This window comes from Amphiura filiformis, chromosome 17, assembly GCF_039555335.1.
Source record: "Amphiura filiformis chromosome 17, Afil_fr2py, whole genome shotgun sequence".
Lineage (NCBI taxonomy): Eukaryota > Metazoa > Echinodermata > Ophiuroidea > Amphilepidida > Amphiuridae > Amphiura > Amphiura filiformis.
The window spans coordinates 2210517-2231571 of NC_092644.1; the positions used below are offsets into that span (position 1 = coordinate 2210517).

Here is a 21055-nt window from a genome sequence, read left to right on the forward strand (position 1 = left end):
GTTGTAGGAATGTGACCTTAAAATTTACGACTTCATAACATTATCATTCAAATCAACAAAGGATATTTCAACACTATAAGTCCTCATTCTTTCTCTAGAATGTTTTGTACATGTATGTGAAATAGCTTCAACAATGGTTCGCTGCATAATGGTAAAAATAGCCTTGACCTAAAAAAGGCGAGAGGTACCATATTTACGGATTCAGGCTAAATTTAAAATTGATATAAAACGTTTGTTTTTGATCGATTACAAAAATTAATTGTTGTCGTATAAAGAAATTGTATCTGGTGTGAATTACACTACAATTTTTATTTCTAGGCCTCTTTGACTTCTTTAAATATTTTTTTTAAATGATAGAGTGAATCTCCTGGCCCTCTATAATTACGCACAAAAGATCGACCCACCTTAAATACACTTAGCTTGTAAAAAGACCGCTTAATACTCTCAGATAATGCACTCTTTTCATTTTGAGCTCAACTAAAGCTATTACATTCCAGCGCACTAGATCACCCATGTATGTATTCACAGATCTAATTTAATCCCAAGATCCCATATTTTATTAACAAATCTCAGATTTTGTAACAAATACAGCACACATTTTGACCTTGTTAATTGCAGCATCCAGATAAATTGAGGGCCTGCTCTTGAACAAATCGTAAATAAATTCATCAGGATTGTTCATAATTCATATTTTGCAAATGTTCTTTTGTACAAATCCAAATGTATTTCAGTATAAAGATTTTAAACATACCTCAATGACGTTTCGTACTACACTGTAGTACTTTTTCAATTTGACTGATCAACTCTCACACTCCTCGTCTGTTTCCTGCTGGAACTCGACGTTGGTGGCGTTTTGGAGTGGAGTAATTGTTTTGGAGTGGAGGTATGTTTAATAATTATCTTTATACCGAAATACATTTGGATTTGTACAAAAGAACATTTGCAAAATATAAATCTTACATTGCTGCTTTAATGTAAGTTTGAGGCACTGAGCTCTGCTGCTGACTATCGTTTTTGGTTAGATCAGAGAAGGTCTATATACAGCCTGTCTCAAAAAAAATTGTGCAAGTGAAAAGCGCCCTCTTTGGCAAATAGAAAATACCGTTGTGAAATGATGCTTACATCAGCGTCAAGGGCACAGTCTTAGCTCTCAAATACCGTTTGTTCTGTTCAATTTGCTTTTTTTAATCTCGAGATATGTTTAGTTAACAACGAAAGGGTAAACTCACAATTGTGCCACTTTTACTAGGGAATAGGGCTGTACATGTAAATCAATGATAGATGATGTTGATGCGTCTAATGCAATCCCCCCTTCGGGACTCGTGCATTAGACGCATCAACACCAGCGCGTGTGCATTATTTTGTCTAATTTCATTAATTTGTCAAATTTCATGAACTTGTCAAAGTTCATTAACCTTTAAGTGTGCAATATTTGTTTGTCTTTTAACATGTCTTGAATGACAAAGAGAATAGTATTTACCATGGTAAAATCATTGACATGCACATGTATTTAATTTTACAGCAGAATGTGAAATATTTATTTATTGTTTAATTTGTCGTAAGTGGAAAAAGAGAATCATTATACCTTTATCATTATAAAACATTAAAAACAATTTTGTATTGTTGTGTAATTGATGCATTCTTTTGATTTCACGAAGGAACTCTTGATAAACTTGATGCTATCATTGATGTACAGCCTTCTTCCCTAGTAAAAGTGGCACAAATTTGATTTTACCCTTTCCCTGTTAAGTAAGCATATCTCGAGATTAAAACAAGCAAATTGAACTGACTACCCAGCAAACACAAAACGTTTTCGACATCATTCGCAAAAGGTTATAAAAGGTTGTCAGAAAACGCTTAACTGTCGGGTTATATAAAGGATATATTAAGAGTATAAAACGTTTTCATAACCTTAAAAAACATTTTTGATAATCCACTGCTCAGCAAACAAAAATGTTTTACAGAAAACGTTTAAATGTCGGGTTAAATAAAGGGTATAAAACGTTTTAATAACATTCCAAAAACATTCTTGAAAACTTGATACAAAACATTCTAAACAGAATGTATTTTTGGAGTTGAAAAAATATTTTGCGAAAAAATGTTTGCCCAAAATATTTTCAATAACGTTTTAAAAACGCTTTTCATGATCTTTATATAACCCGACATTTAAATGTTATTAAAAGGTTTTTAAATAAACATTTTAAGAACTTTTCTGTGTTTGCTGGGTTCAAATATTTTAACATAATGTTTTTTAAATGTTGACACAATATTTGGCAAAAATGTTTTGCAAAAATAGTTTACAATAACATTTTTTGAAAACATTTAAAAATATTGTTGTAGTGTGTTTTTATACAAAACGTTTTAAAACGTGATGACTTTTATATAACCCGACATTTTAATGTTATTAAAACGCGTTTTAACTAAACCAAAAGCCAAAATATAACTTATTTAAAACGCTTTTAAAATGTTTTTGTGTTTGCTGGGTAAACGGCATTCGAGAGCTAAGACTATGCTCTTGACGATGATGTAAGCATTATGTCACAATGGTATTTTCTAATTGCCACAGAGGGCGCTTTTCACTTGCACAATTTTTTTTGAGACAGGCTGTATTTAACAATGTTAACTGTATAAGTAGTAATTTTTACGTGTGCAATTTTTCACACTTTGCTGACTCTGATCTATTGACAACTTTGAAAAGTATGCAAATGAATGTTCCATAAAAAATGTCAATTTTTGCAGTATTTCTACTGTAGATTATAGTCTCAGGATGAGATTTGTATGAATGTTATTTACAAGTTGCAGTACAACAAAGGTTATAATAATTGTTTGGACAACTCTCTAGTCCGAAGGTTCCCTAATCCGAAGGTTCGCTAGTCCGAAGGTTCGCTAGTCTGAACACGTAATTTACCATTTGCTAGTCCGAATTTTGAAAAAGGTTCTCTAGTCCGAAGGTTCGCTGGTCCGAATAATAAATAAGGTTCTCTAGTCCGAATATATAATTAGGCTCGCTAACCCTAACCCCAACCCTTACCCTAACACTACCCTAACCCTAAACACTAACCCTAACCCTTATTCAATATTCTAACCCTTATTCAATATTCGGACTAGAGAACCTTCGGACTAGAGAAGTCACAATGTCAATTTGGTCCACTTTTATGCGACACTAACCAAGTGAATTATTACTGCACTTGTGCTGATTTCATCATGAGAAACCAAGCATCAACTAAATTGATCAAAAGGGCATTGACTCTTATTAAAGTTGGACCTAGTGTTAGACCATAGTGTTTCTACCATGTCAATTTGGTCCACTTTTATGCGACACTAACCAAGTGAATCATTACTGCACTTGTGCTAGGTACATCATGAGAAACCAAGCATCAACTAAATTGATCAAAAGGGCATTGACTCTTATTAAAGTTAGACCTAGTGTTAGACCATAGTGTTTCTACCATGTCAATTTGGTCCACTTTTATGCGACACTAACCAAGTGAATCATTACTGCACTTGTGCTAGGTACATCATGAGAAACCAAGCATCAACTAAATTGATCAAAAGGGCATTGACTCTTATTAAAGTTAGACCTAGTGTTAGACCATAGTGTTTCTATCATGTCAATTTGGTCCACTTTTATGCGACACTAACCAAGTGCTTAGTTACTGCACTTGTGCTGGTTTCAACATGAGCAACCATGTATCAACTAAATTGATCAAAAGGGCATTGACTCTTATTAAAGTTACACCTTGTTATACAAATGAGGCAGTTTACACTCCAAATGTTTTACAATGAGATTTTAGTGCTTGCTCTTTATTATGCTAATATAGACATTTCTTCCAGCCCTCAGTGCTTTTCACATATTACCTTCAGCAGGGTCAGAATTTGGTTTTTTGCAGAATAAATTTGCGGGAATCATTTGAATCTGTGTAAACTACCAAAAGTTTGTGAGAATCAACTTTGATTCGCGCAAATCTGTTTCTATGCCAGAATCGCTTTTCGGATTCTCGCCAAAATTCTGACCCTGTTAGGTACACCTTTCTGGGATTAATTACATGCTCTGAATCACCCGTACCAGGATTAAATGGGTCATGCCTATTTCCACCATGAAACCAACAAACTACGCCAGGCCTGGTAGAACGGATAGTGGTAGACGTAACCGATGTCATTCCAAACAACACCACCTCTTCTTCTGCACACAGATCCATGGTTGGTGTAGTTAGACTATTTGAGCGAGTGGTTGGTGGTGAACTAGTGGTTGTAGTATTTGTTCCATTGGCTGCGGTGCCATTTAATGGTAGTGATAGAGCTGGTGTTGGTATTGGTGTTGTGGTGATGGTGTCATTACTTTTGATAGCACAATAAGCATATGGGTCTTCCGTCTCATTCTTGGGTGGCTCTGTAGGTACAAGAAATTGACAATAAAATCCACACCTACCCCTGTGGAAGATTTTGGAAATATCTACCACAGGGGGAGTAAGAATTTCAAATGGAATGAACACATTAGGCAGCTCCGTGAATTCCATACACCCTCTGAGAAAGATTCAACCTGAATATTCCCCTGAGGAAGAGTAAGTTTCAAATGGAGCTGCTAATGTATTAATTTTATTTGAAATTCACACTTCCTCTGTGGAAGAGATTTCCAAAAACTTCCACAGGGGTAGTGTGGATTTTAAATGGAATAGCCCAATGCAGTAAGAAAAAAAAATCTACTTTAGACCAACATTTCATATGGTCTTGAACAGTGTTTTGACAATATGATAAAATCAAATTCAAAGGCAAGGTAAAAGTTATTCCATTGGCAGCATGCCTAAGCAAGTGTTTTGGTTATCATGATGGTATGTGCAGACTGCATGTGCTAGTCCCAAGGTTCACTGGTCCAAAAGTGTGCTAGTCCAAAAAGTTTGCTAGTACCTCAACCCTAACTTTCAGACTAGCAAACCTTTTTTATGCATCAGACTAGTATTGTTTTTTGGACTAACAAACTTTAGGACCAGTGAGACTAGTGCCCAGTGGCGTAGCTGCCGGGGGCAAAAATTGCCTATTTGGGCCCCCGCCCCCTAGTGCAAGGAAAAAAGAGGAAAAAGGAGGGAGAGAGAGGAGAGAAGAGAGAGGGGGAGAGAGGGAGAGGAGGGGAAGAGAGATACTGGAATCCATACGATATGCAATACCATACGATTATTATCAATAAACCTGGCAAAATTGTCTATTTGGGCCCCGCCCCCACCCCATACAGGCTTGCCCCCCCTGGAAAAAATCCCAGCTACGCCGCTGCTAGTGCCCGCACACTGTATATGCCACATACTTGCAGAACATTATTGAATTCAAGCTTTAATCAATGGTTGTCTACAAAAACGTGTACATATCTTTGTTGGTCATGAAAAACCTCCTATGAGTCATTGGCTCCTGAACATGTTTAAAGCAAAACCTCCTATGTAACATTTTGGCAGTTTTGTTTTGAACATGTTCAAGAGCCACAATCACACATGAGGTTTTTCCTGACAAACGATGATATACGCATGCAATGCATATTAACAAAAACTGTACATATATGGGTGCATATCTATTGGTGGGAAATGTCACATGGAGTGGAAAATGTCACATGTCACATGAGGTGGAAAATGTCACATGAGGTGGAAAATGTCACATGGGGTGGAAAATGCCACATGTCACATGAGGTGGAAAATGTCACATGAGGTGGAAAATGTCACATGGGGTAGAAAATGTCACATGGGGTGGAAAATGTCACAAGGGGTGGAAAATGTCACAGATGGCATTCCCACGGAGGTAACAAAACAATCTTACCTATTTGGACAGGCCTTGGAAGATACTGGCAGGCACACATCACATTACTCTCTGTACTATTCATAATATCCAATGCACTCCATGAATCCGATGTGACATTGACTGCTACAGTAATATTCTTTTCTCTCATGAGAACTGTTCCATTGACAAGGCCCGTCAGAAGATCATCAATACCGATGGGGCAGATTCGTAATGAAATGTTATTACAAAATTCTTGCGCAAAATGCCAACACAGATCTTCCGGAGGTACACACTTAGGCGTATCGGTTGAATTTGTGGCATTGTTCGAACAGGTGTTATTGAGACCACTGGTTACATTAGTGCAATTAAGTAGATAAGATTCTCCATCAATCGTAGATGTTATATCTGTTGGTGGACTCTCTGTAATGTTGGTATGCAAAGTACCGTTGACGGTAACATTGCCGGTGGCATTTCCAGTGTCGGTACTAGTTTCATTGCACAGGACATATTCAGGTGCGTAATGCCAGATTTTGGTAAGATTGATGTTGGTTTGACACATTTCTATCATGGATGCCAAGCATATCTGGTACTGAGACGATCTGTACAGGCATATCTCTACACGGGATACATCTGGAATAGGATTTTGACATGCTGTGTGGTTCAGAGTATTATTACCGGCAAAATTTGTGCCGTTGAAGCTTGTGCTGTTTGTTGAATTCAAGCCGGCAGTCATATTTAGCGTACAATTACCTTCAAGCGCCTCCATTGATTCATCGATAAAGCTGCAGTTTAATTTGGGGACTTCAAGGCACTGAAGTAACCAATGAGGATACTCGATATGGAATGTCTCATTTCCTGAGAGGGAATCATAGCACACACAGGCATCATTGATCACAGTTTCATTTACTATACATCCTTCGTCATAATACACATGCTCTAGCGGCGGTGGTTTTGGAATCTGCTTCTGTAACTGTCTGACCTCCCAAGTCTTCATGACAACTTCATATCTCGGTATATCAAACGTGATAGTCAAGTTAGTGGGTATAGGAGGTAAAGGAACATTAATCCTGTATGTTGCTTGTTCGTGAATGGCTACTTGGTCTTCGGGTGTTTGAGGAAGGGACGTACCAACAAACTCCAGGGATGCATTGCGGATATTGATGACGTTTTCACTGTGGTTGGAATACTGGTATATCCGACCCCATTGGTAAAAGCTGTACATCTGGTAATCGTATTCGGCAAGAAGAGCAACACCTTTATAAATAAATAAATAAATGCAAATTTTATTGTAATGCCATTTTTTTGGCTTCTTTTATGTCATTTAAAACTAAACAAACGGATTATCAAAACATGTACCTGCTGAATTACAAAACCAGAAAATGCAAGTTTATGAAGAATGAATGTATGATCTCAAAATCTCTCTAAATGACCTTTGACATTATTGACATCACACATGCCATTGTACAAGGGTCATTGTGCCCAAGTCCTTGTGACAAATGACAGACTTAATCTTTGGTGTGATAATGGTGTCTATAAACAATGACATCAATTGACCTCTAAATATTTTTGGCAAAAAAAAAAGTTATAGGCTCAAAATTACTTGTTATTCAAGGTCCAACCAGAGAAATACTCCTACTAAAAAAATTGCCAATTTTTTTTACAAAGCTGTACAAAGTTGATAAGGTTGTACATTTTAAATATTTTTGCTTCTATTGAACAGTTAGCAATGCATACTAATTCATTGTGTCCCAACAACATATACAACTTTATCCAACTTTGTAAAAAAAATTGGCAATTTTTTAGTAGCAGTATTTCTACGGTTTCCAACCTTGACTAACACGTAATTATATGGCCTATAATCTGATTTTTTGGCCAAAAATATTTTTTGAAAATAATTTTTTTTTTACGCTTAAACATTTACAGGAATGTAAGTGGCCTATTGTATTTTGGCCCTCGAGGGGCGGGGCAGAAGAGGCTGATTCACACACAAACTCTCAAAATGCGTAATGGTGGACTTTCACTCGCACCTCCCGTAATCACATTCCTCGTTTTGACTACAATCTGTTATAACTGTAGTGATCAAAATACATAAAGAGACTATCAGATCGTCTTTATAGACTTTTATTCCAGTCGTTTTACTTTCTTATTTTTCTACATTTAATTTTTTTATCTATTTTTTCTGGATTCCAACCGGATTTTTCCGGCACAAAGAAAATGTGCGTGGCTGGAAATTTTTGCAAAATTACGTAAAATCCGGATTTCCGGCGATATCCGGAACTCTTACATCCCTGCGTTTAGCGATTTTTCTAAACGTTTTTAAAAACGGCTCCCCAGGTGTTTAAACGTTTAGTATTGACAGCTTTAGTCCCCGGGGACAGTAATATTAAAACCTCCATTTCATCCATCTCAAATTCGTTTTTCATGAACTCCCAATTCAGCAACCTGTCCTTGGTTGATTTGATTATTTAAAAAAAAATATAACTTAAAACTTACCCATTGTCAACTTAGTTGAGATCTTTATGAGGAATGTGCCTTCAATGATTTCATCCATTTGCAATTTATAGAGATACAGTTCTAAAATTGAATCGGCTTCTACCAGTCCCTGATAGCTAAAGATTTTTGTTGTTGGTACCCTTGATGCATTGGCAGCAAGGAAATCTTGATATACTTCCATGTAAGGTAGATATAGACGGATCAGGACATGGTGCGCAGGTGTTTGCGAGGCATCTGTATGCTCTAAGTGTAGGTAGTATTGAAACACATCACCTACAGATGAGATGAACAAAATGAATGGTTGCAGTAAGAAGGTCATATCTGCAATTTGTGATTGAGTTGCCTTGAGTTTAACTGCTAGCAACATACTATTCCATTAAAATCCATACCACCCCTGTGCAGTGGCGTAGATTTCTTTTTGACATTGGGGGGGGATGGAGGTGGGAAACATTCTTGAAGTATAGTCAATCCACACCTTTTGGCGACAGAATAAGTTTATGGTACAATTGCGCTAAACTGATGAAATATTGTGTAAAAGTAGAATAAATGCGCGCAAAGTGCGCAAAAATGTGCACTTTTGGGGCTAAAATGGGCAAATATGAGGTCAATTTGGTCAGAAAACCATTGTCAGGCATCAACATATTGGGGGGATGATTGTATGGACCATCCCCCCTGGCAAAATATTGGGGGGGGATAAATCCCCCCATCCCCCGGGATCTACGCCTATGCCCCTGTGGAAGATGCTGGAAATATCTTCCACAGGTAGAGTATGAATTTCAAATGGAATGAACACATCTCCACTTGAATGCACCTTACGAGAAAGAATCAAGCTGAATCTTTCAGAGTGAGGGCGAGTTTAAAATAGTTGCCTAAAAATGCGCTGATTTTATTTGAAATTCATACTCTCCCTGCGGATGATAAGGTCAAAAAAAGCGTTTGTCTCCAAGCTTGCACATGCATAATTTGTAAAATTGTGTGATTTGAAAAAAAGAAGAAAATTAATGCAGAATTATTTTTTATTTAAGAAATTGCTTTTTTTTTTAAATTTTTCCGGAAAAATTTGACGAAAATCCGATTTTTTTCTCAAAATACCATAAAAAATGAAGTCGGGAATAAAAAGAAAAATCGCATTTCGCATTTGTTTTCAAACCACTTGTGAGCTTTGAGACAAACCTTTATTTTTTTGGCTTAACCCCCTGAGCACTACCTGCCGATCTAACATTGCCTCTGATTGGTCAATTCAATTACATGATACCTTTACTTAAATCACCAATCAGAATGGAGCTTTGCAAATAATTCACCCCAATTTTTTTGTGTGGTGAAATTATTTTAACAATGTTGCTGATTGGTCCAATTGATAGTGACAACATCTTTTTGGCCAATCGGCAGGTATTTCTCATGGGGTTAACTGCCATTTATTATTTCTGCATTCTTACCAGGATCACCGACAACGGTAGCATTTGAAATATACATCCACATGGTTATGTCTGGTTCTAGCACATAGATATCTTGTGACTGTACCAAGTCTTCTCCATTAGTGTACTTGACGGTTGTAGTCAAAGTGAATTTCTGATCACGTACAACTAACTTTGGGTTGTCTCGTAGAACCACGTTGAATTCAAGGATCAGATTATCTGAAAAATTGCACAAAAATGTGTACATCCATATCAAAAGGATGCACTTGTCGGCTGCTACATGTGTCACATTTCACATAATAACTAGGAATAAATACCAGACACATTTCAAGTGGAGGTGACTTAACTATGTCACTTGGCGATGATTTGAAATAACCTCCACTTGAGATGAGTCTGGTATTTATTCCTAACTATTATGTGAAATGAGGCACATGTAGCAGCCAACAAGTGCATCGTTTTGATATGGCTATACACAAATACAATAAGTGCATTTTAATACTAAGTCACTGGGTAACGATGATGTATCAATTTTCAAAGCGGGGAGGGGTGAATTTGCAACTTAAAAGGGTATTTCATGATCCCCCCACTTTCCACATCTTGGGTTCAAATTGTGGCATTAACACAATTTGCATGATTTGGGGGACACACTTGAATTTTAGACTTCAACAGGCCACTGTAAGTAAAGTGTGAATTTCAAATGGGGCTACCTGAATGGCAGCTCTTAATAAGAGCCCTCGTCAATGGCGTAGTGTCATAGGGGCACGGGGGGCATGTTTTCCCTAATCTATTGCAAAATCTAGAAAATCCCATATAAAAATTGCCAAAAAATGGCTTGTGCCCCACCCCCCATCAAACCCAGTGCCCCCCAATCATGGTCGGTGCCCCCCCCAATCAGATGACCCACGCTATGCCACTGGCCCTCGTGATGTGAAATAAGTGACTTGGGCACAAACCATACAAAGCCTCTGATCACCACAGGTCCTGAGACTGCATCTTCCCTCTGATCGCAAAGTATTTAGTGACCGCCGAGCCCTCATCATATATATGTAATGAGTCCAGTCAGGGAGGCACAAACCCTCTCATCACCACAGGTCCTGAGACTGCATCTTCCCTCTGGTCGCAAAATATTTAGTGACCGCCCGAGCCCTCATCATAATATGAGTCCAGTCAGGGAGGCACAAACCCTCTCATCACCACAGGTCCTGAGACTGCATCTTCCCTCTGGTCGCAAAATATGACAGCAGAGCCGTCATCATATATATGAAATGAGTCCAGTCAGGGAGGCACAAACCCTCTAATCATCACAGGTCCTGAGACTGCCCCTCCCCTCTGATTGTGAAATATTTAGTGACCGCTGCCAGCTTAATTCACTGGCATCTAGAACAGCTCAGAGAGGGTAGTTCATGGTTTTTACATTGTGTTTTTATTAACGATAACAACTTTATTGAGGACTCAAATCAAGGCTCAGACACTAGGATCCACAACATGCGAATCTATCACGACACAGTTCTTTAACCCCAATACGTTTGTACATTCATAGAATGACCTTTGAAAATTTGGGTACAAAAACTCATACTCTGCAATTTGAGGTCAAATTTTGCACTATGATTGTTTAATTGAGGTTATTGAACTATGGTATTGGGATGAGGCCATTGTCTTCCATGTGGATTTCAACTAAAATAGCCTAATGTTGCTTACCATCAATGGTTATATTGTTATCCGCAGTGTTACGGATGTCCCCGAAGTTTAGACGCAATAAAGTTCTCTCTGGCAATACTTCCCACAGACCTATAAAAAAATCAATCAAGTTCAATAATTAGTATCAATAACATTTTACATGAAGTGCCATCCTGATCTTATTTATATACATATGGTATGATATAAAAAAGTCTACAATCCAAACTGATCACCGTTTTATTATCCACTGTCAGCTGTCGAGATCCATTGAACAAGATCACAGATAGAGTAGTACACTACTATCACTCAGTGTCTGTCTTTTGGAATTTGCAGGAGAGCATTAAATAGCTCTTCTTGAGCCTTCAAGGAGGAGAGCTGTTTACTATAAAATGTAAGGAGAGAATGGTCAACTAAGGAGAGCTAAAAATCACTCTCCTATATCAGATTTAAGGAGAGCAGTAGAGAGAAATTGCTCTTGCTCTCCTCAAAAGGCAGTCCCTGAGCACTTTTACACTGTATGTCATCAAAGACTCACCTATGTCATCATCTCTACGATCCAGGCTTGTCACCAGCTCCGTGTCATTCGTGTTATCCATTGCAATCTCGGAACCGTTGAAACATTGGATTTCCTTGTAACCCAATGTCAGTTGAGAACCATTGAAAAATATCACAGAGTAGTATACTACTGTACTTTTACACTCTATGTCATCAAAGACTCACCTATGTCATCATCTCTATGATCCAGGCTTGTCACCAGCTCTGTGTCATTTGTGTTATCCATTGCAATCTCGGAACCGTTGAAACATTGGATTTCCTTGTAACCCAATGTCAGTTGAGAACCATTGAAAAATATCACAGAGTAGTATACTATTGCACTTTTACACTGTATGTCATCAAAGACTCACCTATGTCATAATCTCTACGATCCAGGCTTGTCACCAGCTCCGTGTCATTTGTGTTATCCATTGCAATCTCGGAACCGTTGAAACATTGGATTTCCTTGTAACCCAATGTCAGTTGAGAACCATTGAAAAATATCACAGAGTAGTATACTACTACACTTTTACACTGTATATCATCAAAGACTCACCTATGTCATCATCTCTACGAACCAGGCTTGTCACCAGCTCTGTGTCATTTGTGTTATCCATTGCAATCTCGGAACCGTTGAAACATTGGATTTCCTTGTAACCCAATGTCAGTTGAGAACCATTGAAAAATATCACAGAGTAGTATACTACTACACTTTTACACTGTATGTCATCAAAGACTCACCTATGTCATCATCTCTACGATCCAGGCTTGTCACCAGCTCCGTGTCATTCGTGTTATCCATTGCAATCTCGGAACCGTTGAAACATTGGATTTCCTTAACCCAATGTCAGTTGAGAACCATTGAAAAATATCACAGAGTAGTATACTATTGCACTTTTACACTGTATGTCATCAAAGACTCACCTATGTCATCATCTCTACGATCCAGGCTTGTCACCAGCTCCGTGTCATTCGTGTTATCCATTGCAATCTCGGAACCGTTGAAACATTGGATTTCCTTGTAACCCAATGTCAGTTGAGAACCATTGAAAAATATCACAGAGTAGTATACTACTACACTTTTACACTGTATGTCATCAAAGACTCACCTATGTCATCATCTCTATGATCCAGGCTTGTCACCAGCTCCGTGTCATTCGTGTTATCCATTGCAATCTCGGAACCGTTGAAACATTGGATTTCTTCGTAACCCAATGTCAGTTGAGAACCATTGAAAAATATCACAGAGTAGTATACTACTAACACTCCTTCTGGCATTGCTAAGATCACATTCAGCTGGGTGGGAATGGATGAATATTAATAAACATTTTTATTTATTTATTTATTAAAAGTGAGTTTGCAAAAAGTAAGTTCCAGTATGAGATTTAATTCCAAACATTTTTATTTGCTTGTATTATTCTACAAAGTAAAAAGACATTCAGATAATTTTTAATGGGTAAACATACACATAATACAAGTTTATAACTGTATAATCATTGATATAATTACTGCACTTGCATGTTAATAAACACCCCCCCCCTCCTGTATGAGCCCCCTCCCCAGGTGGAGTTTGTGTGACTTTCCAACCATGGAGTTTTACATACCCACATAAATCTGTACACAACCAGGCTGTGGAGATACCGTACTGACGCGAGTATAGTCCCACCCCGTTTTTGGGTGAACATTTTTCAAAATTGGGGGTGGGACTACACTCGGAATTTCAAAAATTTCAAGATATTTTGTATTTTTAATATGAAAATTGATACTTTGTTTTCATGTCATACTCTATTAATGATATCAAAATGCATTCAAATTCAATGCATTTTGAAATCATTAATAGAGTATGACATGAAAACAAATTATCAATTTTCATATTTTAAAATACAAAACACCTTGAATTTTTTTTTTTTTTTTTTTTTTAGGTCAACCATGAATGATCCTAGCATTTAGGTCTAGGTCCTGGGACACTCCAACTCCACTTTTTTTTTTTTTTTTTTGAATTTGAAATTTTTGAAAATTTGGGGTGGGACTTTACTCGAAGGTGGGACTATACTCGCGTCAGTACGGTATTACAAAATGGGAGGTGTTATACCCCTCTATGGCTCAAAGATACTGCTATCCCCAACAGTGGAGAGCAGTTGCAATCAGGCTCCACAGCTGGTGTGTAAAATATGCACCCCTACAGTACACACACAGAGGGACGCAACAGTTTTGAAATCGGGATTTTTTTTTTTTGGTCAATGGTCAAATCCCTTTTTTTTTTAAACATATGCCCGTATTCTTAACAAATTTCTGTATGAAATAAGGGAAAAATGTACTAGTTGGCAGGTCTGACACACACACTAATAAAATGTTTGCTGATACTTTGATGTGAATGAATTAGCAAACAAAAAAGAGCATTGCATTCCACCATACTAAAAACAGTGATGAAACTAATAAGCAAACACTAACAAAAGTTCTCTTTCAGAAATTTTTGTTGTTGAAATTTTGAATTTAGAAAAATCTATCTAAACTGGCCTCAAAAAGAAACTTATAATTTTTCACAAGGTCATGTCTTAAAATCCTCTCCATAAAAATGAACAAAAATTGCACACAGGATTACTTCAATACTCTACTCTAAACACATGTCAGTAACCAAGCAGTTATCCAACTGACACAACAGAAAAATGCACTGACATGGAACACCTTCCTGGACCAAAATTCACATCCCAACAGATTTCTTTTGTTGGGTTCCAATTATTCGCCTGTGAATGTGGTCCCGGAAGTTGTTCCGTGTCAGTGCATATTACTGTTGTGTCAGTTGGACAACTGCTTGGTTACTGACATGTGTTTAGAGTAGAGTATTGAAGTTATCCTGTGTGTAATTTTTGTGTCATGTACAGGCGAATAATTGAAACCCAGCCAAAGAAATCTGTTGGGCTGTGAATTTTGGTCCAGGAAGGTGTTCCATGTCAGTGCATTTTGCTGTTGTGTCAGTTGGATAACTGCTTCGTTACTGACATGTGTTTAGGGTAGAGTATTAAAGTAATCATGTGTGTAATTTTGGTTCATTTTGATTGACAGTATTTTAAGATATGACCTTGTGATTCACAAGTTGTAAAAAATTATAAGTTTCTTTTTGAGCTCAGTTTATATACCAAAATTGGCCTATAAAAAGTAGTCATTGAAATCCCAAAAGGCCGAAAATGCGATCCATGTTTGCTGCACGTACATCCCTGTATGGTCATTTGTACTGGTGTGTGTTTTAGCTTGACATCCATCCTTTTGGTACAGGAACAATGGCTTTGATAGACCGGGGAGGGTACTCAGTTCAAATGACCATACAAGGATGTGCCACAAACACAGGTCACATTTTCAGCCATTTGGTAATGGTATATCAATGACCCCCTTGTCTAGGCCTATTTTGTATATGTGACCGTACACCACGAATGAGCCGTAAATGTCCTCAATTGTATTCTGAGTTACAGTGTAAAATGGGCATGAAGGTCATATTCATAGGTATTTCAATTTGGTGCTGCGTGTATCTCATTAAATGAGGTACACATAGCACCAAATTGAGGTACCTATGAATACGACCTTCATGCCCATTTTACAATTGAGGACATTTACGGCTCATTCGTGGTGTACGATCACATATGGATGGGTCACTTCTTTTTTAATTTTCTCTATTTGTTTTTGGAAAATAACCAAATTGAGGGAAAATTGTACAAAATTTGGAATTTTGGTACAATGATGAGTGTAGAATATCTTGGAAAATTTGTATAAAAATAAAATAAAATAAAAATAAATGAATAAATAAAGTCACTTACCTTAGTTGTAAGTTCAGGGAATGTTATGTTGATGATATAGGTGGAATTAGCTCCAACAGGCATCGGGTATGGCTCATCATCTCTTTTTACATCATCTCCTTTTTCATCACCAGCATTATCATCGCTAGCATAATCATCACCAGCATAATCATCAACAGCATAATCATCAACAGCATAATCATCACCAGCATCAGTTTCATTAGAAGAACTATTAGATGAAACACTATAAGAACTACGAACGGCAGTCGTGGTGGTATTCTGAAGTTCAAACCTGTATAGCTCATAGGATATCCCGGGCATAGTCAGAGCTGGGCTTTCACCTGCTACGTAAGGTAGTACTACTGCTTCCATGTCTCTACGATAGGATAGCATCACATAGCAGATGATCTCTTGATGGGTCACCATGCTGTTATCCCACAGATGAAAAGTCTGATTACCGACGAAGAACACGTCTGGATAAAGTGATGTGAGATGAATATGATACGTGCTTTCGGTGACGTACGCCATACTGTAATTGCTGTCCGTGGTCACATTCTCGGGATCTATGAAGTCAAGTTCCATGGTGTTATTGACAGTAATCAAATCAGGACATGTGACATTCATCCATATGTCGCTGACATGATGCTCTTCTAAGATATGCGCAAGGTTAAAGGTGAATACAATATCATCCCCCGTGTCAGGATGCTGTGAGAGATCTAGTGGAGGGATGAGTGGTATAAAAGGTTGATCCGTAACAGTTAGTATCTGTCTATTTCTATGATAATAGTCTCCATTCGGTACTTTGGCGAATAAGGCAGAAATTAACACCGGTAGTTTCATCTCTGGGTCCACATCCGTTAGCACACGGACTTTAAACCAAAACCGTATCCTATCATCGCTATTGTACACGTTATCCCACAGGTCTATAAATGGCTCTATATCCAGTGTAATGACATCAAGAATCGGTCCATCGTTGGAAGAAAACACATCTGTGACCACCTCTGGTCGAATATCATTTTCGCGGATAAGCTCCGATATAACTTGCTCGGTTATTACGGTTCCATTCTCATCGTGAGTTGTTGCATTCTCTGGTAGATAAGCGACAAGATTTTTTCCTACTTTAAAAACAATGTCTTCATCCACAAAACTCATCCTCAGCTCTTCATCTGCTAATTCTATCTTAATTTCGATATGAACCCCATAGCTGTAAGCTTCAGCACTTGTGAGGCCAGCGTCATACAATACTTGCTCATGCTTTAGCACAAAGCCTTTTTCAGAGAAGGATGGTCTAGGTCTGCAATAAACGTATGGTCTCATTACATAGTATTCCACAGTAGCTGGAAGAAAGAGAACATTAGAATAAGTGCCGATTTTTGGTCGATCTTTCATGTAATTATTTCGTGTAAGCTTATCCTAACCCTAACCCTAATCCTAACCTAACACTAATTTCATGTATAATTACATGAAGGAGTAACCTGATTTTTATATAATTATTTGAGCTATTTTATAAACAAAACACATTTAAGGCAGGGTGGAACAATTCATTTATAACTAAGAAATCAGAACACCAAATTGGCATTCAAATGATAACGATAAAATACTACACATAACCATCAGTGGCGGCAACAGGAATTTATTATCGGGGGGCATAGCAAATTTCAGGGGGTGCAAAATCGACAAATTAAAGTGGAAATTTACGTAATTTTGGGGTTTTGCCTCAGAAGTCGGGTGAAAATGGGGGGGCAAGAAAAATGCCCCCATAGCGCCGCCACTGATAGCCATGTCCACTAATTTCTACAGGTATCAAAATTACGCAATTCATTCTTCTGATGCCGACACCATGGTGAATGGTGAATATGGTGGTATATAGTCTGTATACCTTCCTCGAGTCAGTAATTTACATATTGTTCTTTATCGTATCTCTAAAATGTAATAATAAAAAGTAATAAAAGTATACATTTTCAGAAACCGGGTCATATGGAAGAACAGGGGAATACTTAAATTTCCCCCTGAATATGGACCCAGTATAAAGAAGAAATAAACAAAGGAAATGATGCAAGGAATCCAACTAGCATAACAGATTCCTGCAAAAAATAACGGTTTTTGAGAAAATCTCAAAATCTGATTTTACTTGACTGACTCGAGGAAGGTATACAGAGTATAGCAGACTCCATTGCTTGTGTCTTTATGGGTAGTGGCAAAGGCTCTTTACTAGAGCCAGATCTGTTCTCATGCCTCCAACTGCAGACCCATAAAACTGCAACTACATTGTAGCATTACGTTTTGTTTCCTGGAGAGGTTTGATCATGTCTCACCTCCTTTTTCAACCAAATCGACGGTAATAACTCTTGTAGTGAGGGATCAACATTTAACCACAAATCGCCTCAGGCAAAACTCACTTCCTGGGAACTAAATACCACACAAGGTCATTTTTATGTAACTCATTGACCATTTGTGTTATATATACTGCCAATAGCTATATGATATCCTTGTGATCTGGTCAACTCATTGACATGTACCAAGCTCAGGAGGGAATTCAATTTTTGATCAATTCTCTCCAGGTAGTGAAACGTAATGGGGCTTGGGGGCACTGTGGTCCAGCTAGATAGGCCTGATGAAAGGCTCAACACCCCCCCCCCCTGGGTTACACCACTGATTTATCAATTACCTGACTTATTTGTATACTGTTCATAGGGCTTGGTTGGTTGAGACAAGTCTGCAGTCAAAGTTGAGAGAAACTGGGTATTAACCTCCATGAAGTTACTCATATTGCCTGAAAAACAACAGACCAGTCAAAATTAAAACTTTGTAGGCTACACGATTATCACTTTTCTATAAAGAATAATAATATTAACTTGTCATACCCATCATTTGTTTAGAATTCTATCACCCTGAGGTACGTTATTTACATTATGTGTTGTTTGATTAATCTATTCTACTCTGCAAGATCTCACACCAGCAAATAAATCCCCATAGAGGTATGTACTAAATTTGCCTCAAGAAAACATAATTTTTTTCTTCGCAGGAGCAACTCGGTTTAACGACAGCTATGATGGTTGAAATTAGCCCTAGCCTGACCCCTCTGACTGGGAAAAATTATAGGTTGACCGTCATCATTTTTTATGACTAGCCCTCAAAGTCTATGATGTCTGGGAATTCACCTTTTCGGTAAATCCCATAAGCCTTTGCGAGTACACCTAAGAACTTCGTCATTCTGCGTCACACCGCTCCGCCCGATCGCACATCGTTTATCGAACATCGTTACTGCGAATTGCAAGTCGGCGTGACGTCAAATGACGAGTTCTCAGGTGTACACGCAAAGGGTTATGGGATTTACCGAAAAGGTCAATTACCTAATCTACATGCAAAATCATGCCAGTGTTTCTATATAGTAAAGGCTGCTTAAAATCATTAACAAAAAACACTTGATCTGTCCCTTCTCTGGTACACTTGCAGGATTTGATATTAGGCGCGTGAAAGTCGATTCCGAGTTTATCGTCCCCCGCCTGCGTCACTTTTTGGAGACCAAAAATACCCGCGTCAAATTTTCAAAAATGCCAAAATAATTCATTATTTTCAAAGTATCAGTGTTTTCAGCAGTTTTAGCAATTGGAAACATATATTTTTGTTTGTAAAACATATAAATTCATAACTTGGAAGCAAAACCAGGCTCTTTTCTGTTTTTTCTAGTCCCTACCTCTCGTGAAAATTTCTTTGTCACATTTATTTCCATTTTGCTTTAAATCCACACGCATTGTAGGTCAATAATGAAATCTGATGAAATAATGAAAAATGAAAAATGAAAAAGTCACCTCACCAACCTGGAAAAAAAAGTGACGATAAACTCGGAATTGACTTTCATGGGCCTTACTAATCATGACCAATCCAAATATAACCAAAATTATGCAAATTTCTGCTAATTTTAATGCTTACATCTATGAGTTTGTCTGAGAAATGCATTAAAGGGGGCACAACCATATAATACTATTTAGTGGTGTGAAATCTAAAGGGAACAAGCATTTTTCAAAAGGATTATTTTACATGACCTTCAGCCTATCTCAACATATCTTGACCATTGAAAGTTAAATAATTCAAATTTAAGTATGATGCTGACTCAAATCAATGCAGCATGTACATTGCTAACCACATGCTATCTACTGAAGATAGCAGCATTAAGATATGATAATTAGCCTAAGTCTTTGCATCTCAATCTTTTAGATGTTTTTAATTGAGTCACACAGGACACATGTACACGTTGAAACAAATATCAATATATCCAGATCAGGGATTTTTGTTTCATGGTTTTATTTGTTAATCTTGCTTGTAAATAGTCAAAAATGCTAAAGGGATGTCTTCTTTCACTTTATCCCTGATGCCATGATGGCTACACACCTGAACAAAAACAACATTGAAATCCTTAAAATTGGAATTTTAAAATTAGATGCAAACACAAACTAGCACCTAATGAACCTTACCTGTAAAAGATACGCTTACATTAAAATCCTTCCAATCAATAGGTACATATGGAATATCATAGAACCCACTTGTGTTCACATTTAAACATTCCCTAGCTAGGAAATACTGGTCTGTTACCGGAAGCGTCTTGTATGGGTTGTAGGTTGGTCTAGGGGTGCTTGGTCCGGGTTGCTTGGCCATTAACACTGTACGACAGTTACGCACCAAATCCTCTGACAGGAAAATATCCACAGTGTAGATTGTACCATTGAGGTCTATCTCTGTCTCTGTAGGATTAGAAATGAGAGGACAATCATTTTTTTTTATTGTGGTATAGTCATAGAGAGCAGGTCTATAGATGAGTTGACATGTGTTTACCCACACAAACAAGTACCTAGACAACCCACTGTGGTGCAAGTAGCAGTAGCGGCGCTATGGGGGCATTCCCCCCCCCAGTTTTGAAGCGAAACCTCCCAAATTACATAAATTTCCACTTGTTGCAGCAAGTCGATTTTGCCCCCCCCAAACAATTTTGGCAGTTCATGTCTACACTGATTTTCTCATGGAAGTTGCAATCAATAGAACATGTGTACAGCGCAGCAATCACACACTTCTATTTCTCTGCGGATAGCAACTCTGGTCACCCGGATAAAATTGCCATGGATATCTGGCAAGGGATAGGCACTTAGGAGTTTAGGTGATGTCTATATGTGTTTACATTTGTTACACCCTCTGTTAATTGGTCTGAGGTAACTGCCTGACATGCAAAAGACCCAAGTCTACATGGAGTAAGTTGATTTTCTTGCATTAACTTTGGTTTCAAAGTAAATAATAACAGAAATGTTATCAAACTTGCTTACAGATGCTACAAGCTACATCACAAAATAAAAAAAAAAACAAAGGTTTTACAAGTTGGGTTGAGAAAAGATTTTATGT

The 21055-nt window shown here is 37.7% G+C and overlaps 1 protein-coding gene across 1 annotated transcript in view; it reads right to left on the reverse strand.

The window, feature by feature from the left end:
* LOC140138313 (uncharacterized) overlaps positions 1-21055 on the reverse strand; it is a 92042-nt gene that overhangs the window by 57542 nt on the left and 13445 nt on the right. Inside the window, 10 exon segments of the mRNA XM_072160223.1 lie at positions 4067-4390; positions 5797-7011; positions 8251-8523; positions 9687-9884; positions 11364-11453; positions 12063-12225; positions 12963-13172; positions 15686-17001; positions 18333-18437; positions 20140-20406. Coding sequence (XP_072016324.1) covers positions 4067-4390; positions 5797-7011; positions 8251-8523; positions 9687-9884; positions 11364-11453; positions 12063-12225; positions 12963-13172; positions 15686-17001; positions 18333-18437; positions 20140-20406 — 4161 coding nt within the window.